General features: G+C 34.5%; 1 protein-coding gene across 1 annotated transcript; it reads right to left on the bottom strand.

The window, feature by feature from the left end:
• Positions 1-5: 5 nt before the first annotated feature.
• Positions 6-12,695, bottom strand: LOC106115534 (uncharacterized). The gene is made up of 18 exons (XM_013308964.1): positions 12,636-12,695; positions 8,702-8,862; positions 8,302-8,433; positions 7,759-7,938; positions 7,217-7,588; positions 6,418-7,117; positions 6,022-6,155; positions 5,600-5,758; positions 5,344-5,522; positions 5,138-5,270; positions 4,953-5,067; positions 2,695-2,769; positions 2,482-2,609; positions 2,023-2,229; positions 1,667-1,871; positions 1,443-1,591; positions 999-1,208; positions 6-828 (listed from the first exon to the last, which is right to left on the bottom strand). Exons 1-18 carry the CDS (start codon positions 12,661-12,663, stop codon positions 649-651), a joined length of 3,447 nt encoding a protein of 1,148 aa, XP_013164418.1. The 5' UTR covers positions 12,664-12,695; the 3' UTR covers positions 6-648.
• Positions 12,696-14,741: the final 2,046 nt, after the last annotated feature.

Genomic DNA, 14,741 nt, shown 5'->3' with positions numbered 1-14,741 from the left:
TCCCTATTAGTTAAATCTACAAATGTGTAATAGAAAAATCTCAAAGATACCATTTTTACACATCTTACTATTAAGTTATAAATAAATCAAAGAAATAACAAATTAATATATAGCAATCATATATTGTGGCAGGCAAATGCAATACCAACAACCAATTCTGTCAACCTTCTTCATTCGTCTACAAGTTTAACAGAATTATTGGGCTTGTTTTTGTTACTCCACGTTTCATCCATAAGCCTTTAGTTTAGTGTAACTCTTAAATAACTCTTAAATTGTGCATAAGTGCGGTATTGATAGTAAAAAATCAAATTTGTTTAAAATAATAGTGACGCATATATCCTTCTCTTTCATACGTTAATACTCGAAAGGGAAACAGGCAATTAAAAAAAGCATAATTGATTAATTTGTTGGAAAGATATAAAATGAGCTGCATCATCAGTTCGAATACAATTACCGAAACTTATTGTAGAAAGACGGATCTGAACATCATAATATTATTTTATTCTGTTACACTAACGCTTATTTATTTCTTGATTTTATTAAATCCTACGAAAATGTGTTATATAGCGCATAACAGAGTCACATTTAGAACTTTGCAATTGAATTCCTATCTGCTTGGAAAACTAATTGCTTTTTAAGTAACGCAACTTAGTAAGCTTCTTCTTCTTCTTTGAGCCGTAGTATGTCTGATTTGTTCATAAAGTAATATGAAGGTTGTCGCCCCTTCAAGTCCTTTAGCACTCGTTTAGCTCCAGCCCGGATTAGGACTCTGCTAAGAGATTCTATTTTATCAACCCCCATCGCGTAATGTAACGGCGTACGTTCCAACTGTAAAAAGTACAAGGAAATTTATTTACGTTTGTAAAATAGTGCCAGGACCGTCTCAAATATATTGGGCGCCCAGGAGCCAGTTCGAAGTCCGACGTCCCTTAAGACATGGCCCTAGGCGACTTTATAGTTAAGATGGCCTTGAACATAATTGTTGTTTATGAACTTACATTATCCCCGATGCGTAGTAATTCAGGACATGTCTCAGCTAAATAAGCGACTACTTCTTCGTGCTGAGCCAACACCGCTACGTGTAGTGCTGTCCTGCCGAATGCGTTGTGTGCGCGAGCCAATGTGCGACCTCCTTCTGCAGATACTATGTCCCGAACGATAGCTAAATCTCCGCGACGCACTGCACTATGGAGAGATTCTCTCGATTCCTTGAATAGATAATTATAAAAGTATTCATTTGTTATTTCTAAAATGTTTATTTCTAATACGATTAAAATTAATACTACAGAAATGTCGGTTGAATTAAAAAAGAATTGATAGATGAAAAGAATGTACATGTAAAATTGAAGTCTTTTCAACATCTTTGGAACTAATTTATTGCTAAATAAGTTATGTAAACCGAGAGAATAAGGTGTAGCGTTAAAATATGTAATAGTACATACCTCGAAACCGGGTATCGAAGCAAGAAGATTGGTCATTTCGGTATCACCACGTTGTGCGACCACTTCAGTAATGTTGACGCCTTCATCTACGATGTCTAGTATGTGGTCGTAGCCTTGCAACAACAGCTCCATTATTTTCTCACTTTTACCTAGCAAATTAAAGTTACAATGAGTTTCTATTTTATTGGCATTGTTTTCATTCCATACAAAACAGTGTGTTTAACCTCTAGCAGCTAAATGCAGCACCCATTTATCAATTTCAACGGTGTTTTCTGGCACGTTGGCCTGTATGGAGACATCTCTTGCGGTGCGGTAGAGCTCGTCGCGGTAGCCGAGACTGACGTCACATTCCTGGAGCAGTTGGAATAGCGCGTTGTTAGCATGCGTCCGCGCTGCAGCGAAGTGCAGCATCGACTGACCGTGTTCATCCTGGTAGAGTGTTGGAGATAATCAGGGTTAGTGAATAGTTTAAGTCCTAGATTTCTACACAAAATCTACACTTTAGGTGGTAAATGATTCTGTGTGTGAGTTAACAATTATTTTTCTCCAAATTACAATCAGCGATATCGAATTAACATACTCTTTCTGCGCTGCTCTGCGCGATCTCTGGTGCATCAGGGTTGACTTCGGTTTTAGGCTCCAGGGTGATGACGTCAATGGGGCGCGGTCGTGTAGCGGTGCGTGCTGCACTGCGGATTCTTTGTTGTACCGGAGCTTCTGGTGTTTGTGGTGGTGGCTGATCGTTGTCCACTTCGGCAGCTTCACTTGTCACTACCACGTTTGACTCCTGAACAAAGTTTGAAAGAATTGCAATAAATAGTTCTTGAAGGTTGAAAAGTAATTTGATGAAGATAAGTGCAGATTCTGAAATTCTAGGTAAAATCATAGTTGACAAGTTACCAGTGTTCAAAGTCGAAATATTTGAAAAAGAAGTAAATAGTCATAGAAGAAGCAAATATCCTCGTCAGTCTTGACTTAGAGTAGGCTCCGAGCCCGTCAATGATGTAACAGTTTCGTCGCGAAATAACTAAAAGCTTACCTGTGTGTTCAACCGAGGTTTTTCGTTTTCGGGGAAATTGTGTAGGAAACTTGCAAGATACGCGACAGGATCTTTAGGCTTTACATTCGCCACTTCGGTAAGACCTTTGATCAAAGGATCTCCGAGAGCTGTAAAAACATCTGTATAAACGTCCTTATTCTGGGCAGTTATCATTTTTATGTGAAAACTTTTTAATTACAATAATTAGCTTACACTTTGCAAGATATCTGCCTTCATCGGTGTGAAAGACTGGAATGTCTATATGACCGTTGACAGCGTTATTCTTACCTGAAAATGTATCAATTATTCAATAATGACCTTGTGTTGTTTGCCAGCTATTCCGAACACCTGTGCGTTTACATGAAACAGTACACCTGAATGTATTTATGGAATGAAAACGAAACAGCATAGTACAAAACTATTAACTCATATGTCGTAATTGAAATTTTATCGATTGTGGTGACACGTTTAATAATATAGTGTTTTAACATTGAGGTGTTATCGTTATAAATTAATGTCAATGGTTTTAATGTATTAGAACATTAAAGAAATTATATTAGCGTTATATTTTGAAATAGATTTTAATGAGGATTTCAAAACTAATTTAAGGATCCTTTGAAAAAAGTTCATAGGTTCCTAAACATGTTTGTTATTCAATTTGTAATACATCGTTGTTGTATTAATTTTTAAAAAGTAACAGTCTTATGTAAAACTGTTTAAAACATAAAACTAATGTTGGAAAGACAATAGTGGCTGACTGTGAGTGTAAAGGAGACAAAAGCATATGCTGTTTGGTGTTAAGCGTGTAAATTGCGAAGACAACACGACTATATCTAAAATTTAGAAAACAAACACGCTGTTTTACACATCTATTAAAATTATATACTGACCCAAAGCTTATAAAATATTATCTCTTAGCAATGTCTTCAAAATTTCTATAATGATGAAAGCCAGCCCATATATGTCTTTCCAACACTATCCTATATAAAAAGTTAATCTAATAAAACAACTTGGGCGCTTATACTATTTTTTAATTAGTTTATTATTTATCAGTTAAATAACGATTGTGTAGCTCTGCTAAGCTATTTCTTTTTCTTTTAAAAATATTAGTTAACATTTCAGTAATGTACGCTGAATTCTGCATCGATAATTCCTTCTCTAGATGTAGAAGATTGGAAACCGCAGTCGAAAAATCATTGAAGCAATTCGACTCAGTGATCCCCAAGCATTGGTAATTACTGACTCTTGCTATATCTGGACTAAGAGTTTCACGATATTGTAGACCTCTCATAGCACACAAATGTTTCATATTATCTGAATCTTTAGATAGTCCAGGGAAATTTACAATCAAACTAAATCGTAATCCACTTCCTAAAAATGTTGGTCGACTAGATAAGTATCCGAGTTTCTGATGCCAAGCGAAATCAAAGTTGTCATGCAGTTTGGCCATGATAAAGGACATTTTGCTATACGTAATACCAATTTCTCCGGGAGATTCAGTTGGAGTTGATATTAAAACTCTTAAATGATCGTGTACATTGATCCAGATTGCAATTGTTTTGTCATCATTAACGAATACTCCGCGACCGTACGGCCAGTGTTTACCATGTAATCTAGTGCAATCATCAATTTCATCTCTATCACATAAAGCTATAAGTAAGCCATTAGCAGCCAATGCCGCATAAATTTCTGATGGTTTCTCTAAAACCTCATTTAACGTATAATATGTTCCACCTTTTTGGTCCGAGTCTGAATTAAACTGTTCTATTAAATTAGAAAATTTTTCATTCAATAAAACGGTTGTTAGAATTCTCTCGACTGCCTCTAATTTTCCAACCTTAAGATTGATAGGCAGTTCAAAATCACAAAGATTTTTAGAACATTCTATTGTTCCGGACAGAACAAAATCGTCGCTAGGATCAACATTCAATTCCACAATAGGTTCGAAGTCTGATGACAATAGCGCTTGTGATTCAAAATCTGATGGAGGATGATTTGGAAGTTCTGAAGAAACATTTATGTTATGAATATCTTTGATTAAGGGAAATAAAAATTCATGAAACACGTCGTATACATAATAATCAGGAGCCGTTACTCCTCCAGGAAAGTCTTCTTCCACCGTTTGTATAACATTTTTGTTATTAGGTAGTTTTTTAACTGCCGGCCATATAACATCAAATAAGTCATGATCTAGTTTAGTTACTCTATGTCGTATCATTTCAAATATTGGTCGGTTTAGAAATCTACCAAGAACAAATGTAGGCGTAGCTTTATTTGACGATGCCGAATGTGGTGTCCGAGGTGGTCTAGCAGAAGCAAGTAATCTATAACAGCGGTCTATTGTATCTAAAGCTTCTGGAGTGTCCAAATTTCTTCTTGAGGATGCTTTATCATCAGGAACTATACAACGTATAATTTGATTAATATTTATGATGCACTATTTTTGGCTACTCAATATGAAGTATACGTACCTTTATCAGTCAACATATTCTGAGCTATCTCTTCACTAATATCATAATCGTTTAACAATTGTTCGTAAGGAAGTAAACTTGGGTGGTGCAAGTAATCTTCAGCAGATCGACCATTCTATAAATGTCAAAAAATATTATTTTTGTACTATATGATCTTAATATATTTTAAATTAATATAGTATTACGTCATCCAAGTCCTTTGCGTTAGCGCCAAGTTGTTGTAATAAATTATAATAGTAGCCATTGTCTGGAATTACTGCGGCATAGTGTAAGGCAGTTCTACCTTCAAAGTCTACAGCAGAAAGAGTTTCAGGAAATCTGCAAGTAATAACATTCATATACTTAAGTGTCTTAATTCTAACTTGTAAGAATTAAATTTAAAACTACTCACCTTCCACCTAGATATTTTATAATATTAGTTTTACCGAAAACTGTTGCTACGTGTAACGGGGTTGCCCCATTTGGTGATATAGGGTCCCTCGCTATTGCAAATTTTCGTCTATCCAAAGCTGTTTGTAGATCTCGTATATTGCCTTCTTTTGCTGCTATGTGTACGCGATTAATTTTTTCCTACACAAGTTAAAATTTATTTCAAAATTACAGTACTTTCTATATGAGAATTTAAAATAAATGTCAATATATCTTACCATGTACATTGGTACATTTTCTAAAAATGACTGCAGTTCTACATTTTGTGACCGTCTTCCAATCAATCTGGATCCTTCTCCGTTGAGAACTAAGGTAGCTAACATTTCCATATTAGCACTATTTATTAATTCAGTGACCTCGGGGTCGATTTCGTTATCCTGAAGGATTAAAATATGAAAGTTTAATATTTCGGTGGTGTAAATAAAATGTTGCTTTTTCACGAACGATTTTTTATGTAACCTAAAAAGCCAGCAAATTATTCTATGACGGTGGTGTTAAGGGGTGTCTGTGAGGATTGTACAGTGCAGCAACAATGCAGCTAATCTAAAGAACACCACAACCGACTAAATAATTTACATCATTACCTTGCCTTTATTGATTGTAGAAATTTGTTATATTTGGTTGTATAAATTGTACTTACAACAATAAGTATTTCTCCGTGTACTGATCCGTCTTTTTGTGTTATACTAGCATCTTGTGAATCTTGTTCAGGCTCACCACTAATAAGACCTTCTATAAGACTTTCCTGAGTATTTCTGCCCTCGATCAGCTTTCCTTAATTATTAAAACAACCAAAAATATTTAACTTAATAGGGACCCTCAAATATTTTATTAGTAATGTTAGTATGTATTTATATAGTATCACTTGAGGTACTAAAGGAAGCAGAATTTTTACCGCCTTTAGCACTAGTTATTTCTGACCTTAAATCTGGGACCCCTGTACTGTCAGTTAAAGGTATATCGAGTGATTCTAAATGTAATTTTTCTTGTACTTGTACATCGTCATCATCTTCGTTGTTATTTGAATTAATATTACCTTCTGGTCCTTTTATGGAATCTGATCCCTTCTCTTCTTGCATTAAATCGGAATTTTTAGAATCTGACTCACTTTCTTGGTTTTCTGACTTAAACTCACCGTTCGGTGTTTTTTGGGAATTCTTCATATCTATAACATTTAAATCTTCTATATCAATCTCTGCATCGTGTTGCTTTTGCTCTATCTCTGCAGTAATAGGATTTGTTTCATTGTCATTGTTTTGGTGGACTTCAGAATTTACATCCTGTTCCGTTTTGTTAGAGGTGTCATGCCCATTATTCGTGCTTTCATTATCTGTAATGTTTGTACTTTCGCTAATTTCTCTATCATGTTCTTCACTTTTGTGGTCAATAAGTTTTTCACCTTCATCTGCTTTTTCAATTTGTTGTTCTTGTTCTTCGTCATTCTTATCTTCTTTGTTATTGTCCTCTGTTTGGGAATTTGGAATATTTTCATGTTCATGTAAATTACCCACATCTGAAGATTTGTCCTTTTCACTTTCTATTGTGCTTTCATCATTACTTGGTAAAGTTTTATCTTCTGTTTCATCTTCTGGTTTTGATTCTATATCTTCTACATCTACAGATTTGTGTTGGTTATTTTCAGTACCATTTGACATCGTGTTATTACTAACTTCTTCTTGTTCATTAGTAACAAAGTGGGTTTCATTTGAGTCTTTTTCCTCTACAACGTCTGAAGCCTAAAATGAATAAAGAAAAAAGTCATGCAAATGTTTATCAAGAAGCAAAGCAAATGAATAATAATGTCAATGCATGATTGTCTAACATGCAGTGCTAACCTCGTTGTCTTTTGTATTTTCTGTCGCATTTTGATCATCCTGTATCTCCGGTTTTTCTGTATCATCTAATTCTGGTAATGAATTTATAAGCTCATGTGTGGTACTATTTTTCATGACATTAGGTTGAGTTTCAACAGTTTCTGATAACGTGCTAGTATTATTTTTTGAAGATATATTTTCATTTGATGCTTTTAAGTTCTTCTTTCTGGACTTTTTATTGATATCAGCTAAATGCTCGATATCTAAAATTTTCCAGTCCCAAGATGTTGGATACGCACTTGAAGGTGTCCGAGGAGCGTCCGGTAAGACTTTTAACGTGCTTTTATCAATTTCTTGCGGTCTGTTTATGTAATAGCCGGGAGTTTTATTTTTCTATGGAAAAATATCATTGTTACTTAATTGATTTACGAATGTAGTTTTTGCTAACGATAATTTTTACTTTTAAATAAAAAATAATACTGAGAAATTATCAAAAAGTCTTCAACCTTAAATTTAGAGGTAAATAAATATAATGTTTCGTGTAAAAAACAAATGATGCATACGTTGTCGACAACGCTTTCGTCAGCACCAAGGCCGGCAAGCGTATTATATGTGTGCTGCTCGTCCCTTATAATGGCAGCGTAATGTAGAGGGGTCCGTCCATCATTGTCAACCTCGTTTATTCCTTGGGGGTATTTCTCAATGACATATTTCACTATACCATTATGTCCTAATCCAGCAGCCTAAAAATACATCATTAAATAACTATTTTTGGACATTTTTAGTCATAATCCTTTGGCGCGAATGGCGCGCTTTCATTACAAAGTCAAGTGTCAGAATTATTAGTGAGTGGACATAAACGTCGACATTTTAGCAAGGCTAGTGTTGCGCTAGTACACCGGCATACTGTCGGATTTTCTTCCTAACAGTATATTGACTTTTATACCATCGATACTAAATTGTTAATCAAATTAATTACATCAATTACCGATTTGTTGAATATGGAGTCACAATAGTTCAATAATTGAGCTCTTGTCTCCATTCATATTATGACGGTTAATAATAGGATTAGTTTATCACTATTGTAATGATTCTTCTTTACGTACCTTATGTAGAGGAGTCATTCCATTAACATCACGACTAGAGAACACTTGTGAGGGTATAGGATCAGCGGTGAGCCTCATCAGACCTTCCAAGTCATTCTGAATAACAGCGTTATGAACATCGCGGATTGTATTCTGGAAGACAAACTAGACATTATTATCTTGGATCACTTACTGTGTACTTAATTCCATTTTTAGTCACGTTATGAAATGATGACCTTACAAATTTATGTAGTGTTTTGATTACTTAAAATTGTCACTACTTCCAACGTAAGTTGTCGTACGTAACATAAATAAGATAATGATCTTGTAAGCTATTTTTTGACGTATTAGTTGTCACACTGTTAATAACTTTAAAAGACAAGGCCACTCAAAAATATTTATGTCTTTCTCTCTCTCTTACCATGATATAAGGCACGGCTTCCAGGAACCGTTTGACAATAGGTTGGCTGGAGACTTCAGTGAGTAGGCGCGTGCCGTGCCCCTCCCATACGACGCGCTGCAGCCGGCCCATGTCGCACTCGTGGCACCATATCCTTATGTTATGGCGTTTTATTGCCAACCCTGCCAAAAATATGATAAAGTTCATGCTACGAGTAAGAAGTACACATACTAATTTAGAGCGTAGGAATTTGGATGTGTGAACTTGCTGATTATAGGAATTAGAAATCGGATTTCATATATTCCTTTTTTTTTTCATTATAATGAGATCTAGGCCAGTCAAGTAATATTAAAATCATATATTCTAAATCATTTGAAATCGGTAATTTATTTTGTTTAGGCATTATAAGCACTGGTATGAACAGAATCAACTTTGACAGCCATTATCATCTTTACATTTTTTACATGATTTTCTTTATCTTCCTTAAATTAGAAGGACTGAATTGAACATGAAAATATATAATCAAGTCCATATTTCATATAATGGTTACAATGATATCAGCTTATAAAATATTAATAACATCCCATACCTCAGTTATAATTATTAAGTACTATAGTTTCCTAGAACTGCAATCGATGGGAAAGTTCAAGGTTGTAATCCAAATGGGGGGAGAAATACCACGTGTACATCATAAATTTTCTATTTATAAAATTATATACATTCATCAAGTTATAACATGACATTATTATGAACATTAAGTGGTTAAGAATAATACAAACAATAATATGAAAAAAAAAACTGTCGCAAACAAAAAAAAACATACTGAAACAAAAAAAAAACATTCTTAAAAAAATGCACTAAATAGTAACAAAATAATGTCATAAACAAACACCCTCGAAAGTAATAAATTTCTCTTCTTTCAGGAAATATGTCTATACTTTACAATTATTTTTCACTTAAGTTATTCATTTTTTGAGAGTTTCTAAACCATTGTTAAAGTTCAACCGCATAAATTAATTCCAATCAAATTAAAATAGATTATTTATTAATCTGAGATTTAAACTCACTATTACATCATTCCTGTTCAATTTTTACTTATTAGCGTACTAACAATATATCTATAGATAAATATATACATTCAATCAATCGAACTTTGACACGCATCGTCATGTAATTGATTAGCTGTTCGTCTTCATTTGTTAAATCACCTCATTTTCTGTACCCTATTAAATGAAAAGTTACTTTTATGTTTTACAGTTGGTTTTCATTGCAGAAAACATTTCTTAAAATACATTGTCATCTATCTCATTATATTTGAAAATATAGACATACCAATATGTGCATCAACACACGGTATTGTTATAATTTAACATAAAAGTAAAAAAAAATGATGTTAATTCCCACGAATTACTATTAGAACAATAACTATATCCTACATTTATAAGATGTCCTAAAAAGTGATTAAAGACCCAGTTATTTTAAAAGCACGGTACTATTATAACCTCAAAAAATAATCATTAAAATGTAGTCTACATTTAAACAAAAAAAAGATATATAAACTTCTAAATAATGTGTGACGATGTCAGTGTCTTTAACGATATTCAAGGCTGTTAATTTATTATTCAAGTTGGTTATACCTTAGATAGTCCGGTCTGCTTTTAATGTTTAATGGCATAGGACTATCGATCGCTTTTACCTGACGTGTTCGTTGTATGTGGGCCAATTATTGTGTATCGACAGCTGATAGATGACTTTGATTGCTAGTGTCTTTGCTATTGATTTTAGGTAGTAAATACTATTTGTTAAATAAAAAAAATATCTGACTGACCTCTATGAAATTCGGGTGAAGGATACGAATCAAATGATAAATCCTTAGCCACTCGGGTTATAAGGTACAACCGTTTGAACAACACTCTATTAAGTCAGTGGAATAAAAACAAAAAGGTTTTTATTACATTTTCTAACACATTTTTTTTCTTATAAAGTTAACCTTTTTAACCTTCAAACCCTTTTGGTTATATTAATGGTGTGTTATAAAATAACGACATCTTTAGTAACGAGCGAGAATGCAACAAGTTCGCGTGCAAACTCGGAAACTTATCGAAATTAACATAATACCAGCTTTCAGAAGCACTTCGAAACGAGCTTAAATCACTATTACGATAAGAACTATTACATGAATTTTTGGAAGTGTTTCTGATTGTAAGATGTTTGATAAAATTCAAAACGATTTAATTTAAGTGTTGATATAAATTTTATAATAATTAGTTGTACGCAATTACATCTTACTAATAAAAGTGAATGTTTGTAGGTTAGTCCAGAACGGTTGAACGGAACTCGATGAAATTTGGCATATATGTAGAACATAGTCTGGAAGAACACACAGGCTATCAATTAAGTTTTTTATTAATTTCGCACAGACCGAGTAGCGGGCGACAGCTAATCTTGCATATAAGTTTACAAGCTTTATACAGAAATAATATATTTTGATTTTTCAGGTTATTGGTTACTTAGTTGTCTGAATTTAAATTAAGAATTTATATATCTGCCATACAGTGAACATATTTAAAAGACAGTGAATTCAGATTATGTTGGCTGATGGAACAATCAAGTGTGGTACAAACTGTGCCGAACCTCCGTATTGAAAAGGACAGAGTGATGATGATGTTCTATAAAAAAGTCAGATTTAAATTTACAATAAAGCTTGACCTAGAATTCACGGCTCATATCCTAGAAAGCTTTTAGGTAATACATGACTATGTAACATATACCGCACCTCTGCCAAGCCTTTATCCACACGTCAACGGATTACACGTAATAATGAACACGCGTCATAAATAAATCACCCCTTTATTAAACTATTTATGTTACCTACATGACTATAATATTTTATCATGAAGATTTAAAAATATTATGCATCGGTAATGTTTATGATACATGTATGAATCATAAACGTAAATAATTATTGTATTCTAACAATAAATATGATAAATAAAAATATTGCAGCTTAAAGAAATTTTAACTTTGATTTTAAATCTACAACATCTGCTACGGATTACTTCTACGACGCGTAGCGCTGTGCTACGAGAAGCATGCGTTAGTAAAACTAAACATACCTTGGAATGCATTACATATACAGCACCGAATAAGAGATAAGAAAAATATTTAATTCTTTATTATTTTCATTTGAAAAATTGTATACAAAGCCCGTGAAGAGAGTCATTAATACATGATGGCCATAACCAGTCTGATAAGAATAAAAAGATGAAAAAAATAATGTTATATAAAGGAATTATATAAGCTAATATAAAATAAACACTTACACAACAACATTCTATCACTCTCATTCTCTAGGAAACAAGTGAAATAGCAATATTTTACACTATGAATCAAAAATTCTTACACCGTTCTTTTGTTATTCAAAGGACTAACATGATTGCCTAGCCGGCACCTTATTATGCATTTATGATTGCCTACACTACACTTGACTTACTGTTTTATTATTTAAATTGACTTGTCCGTGAATAAACGAATGCAACTTGTTACTTTTTCAACTTAACCTATTTTCTATAAAAGGTTACTTTTTCTGTTACTAATTCGAATGTCAGAATTATGGACTTCTTATATAATAAAGTCTCATAGAAATTAAAGGACGTTTGGCTCTATCTTTTGTTCAAAGCATCCTCAAGTAACACGGAAGACTAATCGTTGGTTGCTAAAACCAAAGCCTCTGTACAAAAAATATCGTCATCTGTTTTAAACGGGGATTTTGGTAGACTAGAAGCTAAGTTATCAAATTCACTTTCTTACATTATAAAATATTGAATAGGAATGAAATGTTTAAACGAATTATTTTTGAAAAGGTATTATTACATTTACAAAATATTTAATCAAATTGAAATAGTTAAAGCATAACGAATAACTGAAAATTATAATATTACGTCTATGAACTGACCTGTGGGGTTGTTCTTGTTACGCGGCATATCTGCGTGATGGTCGTGTGTTGCGGTCACGGGCAGCGCGAGCAAAGTGCGGGCCGCGCGGTAGTGCGCTGGCGTGCGCCCCGTACAGTCCCGCGCGCCCCGCGCAGCCCCCGCGCCCTCAAGCAGCGCCGCCGCCGCCGCCTCCGCACGGCACGCCGCCGTGTAGTGCAGCGCGGTCCTGCCCTCCTGGACAACATTGATGCTATGTGAAAGGCACAACATCATCACCGGCCTCTTTTGGAACTTCAACAATGGAAAACATGCGCCACTGCTGCTGTCAAGATACATTATGACATATTCGTATAGTATAAAGGAGACAGACAAGTCACGACCAACTATTCTTATTGGACTTCAACTCTGGTAATCTGGTACAGATATGCTGGCACGCTTGCACGCTTGCCTATAATAAGTCTGAACTTACGGAGTCTCGTTGCTGCACGAGCTGAGGGTAGTTGTTGACGAGATACTCGACTATGTCCATGTAGGTGTAGAATACCGCCTTGTGGAGCAGCCCAACGCCTGCCGCGTCGCAGCACTTTACACATTTGTTGCTGTTGTACACGCCGCCTAGCAAACTCTGGTCAAAAGCAAATAGTGCTTGAGTTCTATGACTATGGAACTTTAAACAAGATGCAAATGCTTAGAAACAAATAATATTATTAAGTTTAAAAATTGTCTTAAAAATAATGGCGCAGCATAGTGATAACGAGGACCGAGGTGGCATTTTTTTAGCTCCTACAAGAAACTGCGATCTGCGTACGGCGAACGACAAATGTTGCCGACTGCGAAGTTAACCTTCAATTCAAGCAGTGATCCTTTCTCTACTGCAGCATGTAGCGCGTCGCACGTGGCTATCAGCTGCACTATGTGGTTTGGCACGGGCAGGGTGTCGGCCTCTGCGAGCAGGCGGTGTCCCTGGCCCTGAAGCACTGCACGCTCCAGCTTGCCCTCAGCCCCACAAAGGAGCCACTGACGCAGCTGCACCGACGGTATATCGCCCAATACTGGAGATATTTCAAACTACTTAATTTCAATTATTAAACCTAAGAAATAAAGATTTTCTTAATAGCTGACGGATACGATCTGTCAGATAAAGTTGAAGATATCACAATTAAAATACATACATACCGTATACCCAACTTTTGAATAGAGAACAAAAAATAATTACTGAATAAGAATTTAAGTTAAATTTTATTACTAGTTAAGCTTGAATGAATTACGTAGATTACTTGGTAACAAATTATTTAAAATACTCACTATGTTAATTCTTACGCTAATGACTAAGCTAACAATAAGCGAATTATTGTCGCAATCTACGCTTAATTGTTTACTTTATCGTTTTATGTATGAATATAACGTGTTAATGTTACCATTTGTTTTTAATTTTGAATAGAGCCTTTAAAATCAACGGACAAGGAGACTCGCGAAACGAAAGCTGATATTAGAATAAGCCATTTTAAGGTTGACTCAATCCTTGTTTGTATCTGATTTTGCCCTTTCACTGATTTTGTATGTGTACAGCGTGTTTTTTTGCACTAAACACATTTTTGCAAATAATATAATTTGCTTCGCCTTAGTATAGATGTTTTTCTATTATATCTTTGTAACTGACACACCTAGAGCCAACCCGGCTTAAACATAGTTAGGTATATCTATGCTAACCCACTGTTTAGATAACAGTAAAATGCAACGTCTCATTGTGACACAGATCTTTTCTTTCTATTCTTTTAAATGTAGTGTTACAGAAGACTAGCTGTCGCCCGCAACTCTTTCCGTGCACTACAATTATAATTAAATTTATTAAAAACCTATGTGTTCCCACAGACTATGTACAACTTCTGAAATTTTTTGTGAGATTTGTTGGGCCTTTCTGGAGATACCTTTTAAAATGATCCATCCAAACTTTCAGATTAATTATATAGGTATGGTATATTTAAAATCATCCTGTAGGCGTAGTTGCATGTACGTTAGTTCTTAGCGTAAAATTACAGGATTTATAATTTAATGGCGGCGAGAGTGTGCGAGTTATCGCGACATCTTCTGACCCAGGGCGCATGTTACGTGAGAATTATTTACAG

The sequence above is a fragment of the Papilio xuthus genome, unplaced genomic scaffold (assembly GCF_000836235.2).
Source record: "Papilio xuthus unplaced genomic scaffold, Pxut_1.1 DF827789.1, whole genome shotgun sequence".
NCBI classification, from domain to species: domain Eukaryota; kingdom Metazoa; phylum Arthropoda; class Insecta; order Lepidoptera; family Papilionidae; genus Papilio; species Papilio xuthus.
This window is presented reverse-complemented; position numbering and strand designations above follow the sequence as displayed.

Excerpts from the sequence above, each read along its gene's own strand:
- LOC106115534 (XM_013308964.1), bottom strand. The coding sequence starts at position 12,663 with ATGCCGCGTAACAAGAACAACCCCACAG. Across the intron at positions 2,230-2,481 it reads AACCTCGGTTGAACACACAG|GAGTCAAACGTGGTAGTGAC; the intron begins GTAAGCTTTTAG and ends AACTTTGTTCAG. Across the intron at positions 829-998 it reads TACTACGCATCGGGGATAAT|TTGGAACGTACGCCGTTACA; the intron begins GTAAGTTCATAA and ends TACTTTTTACAG.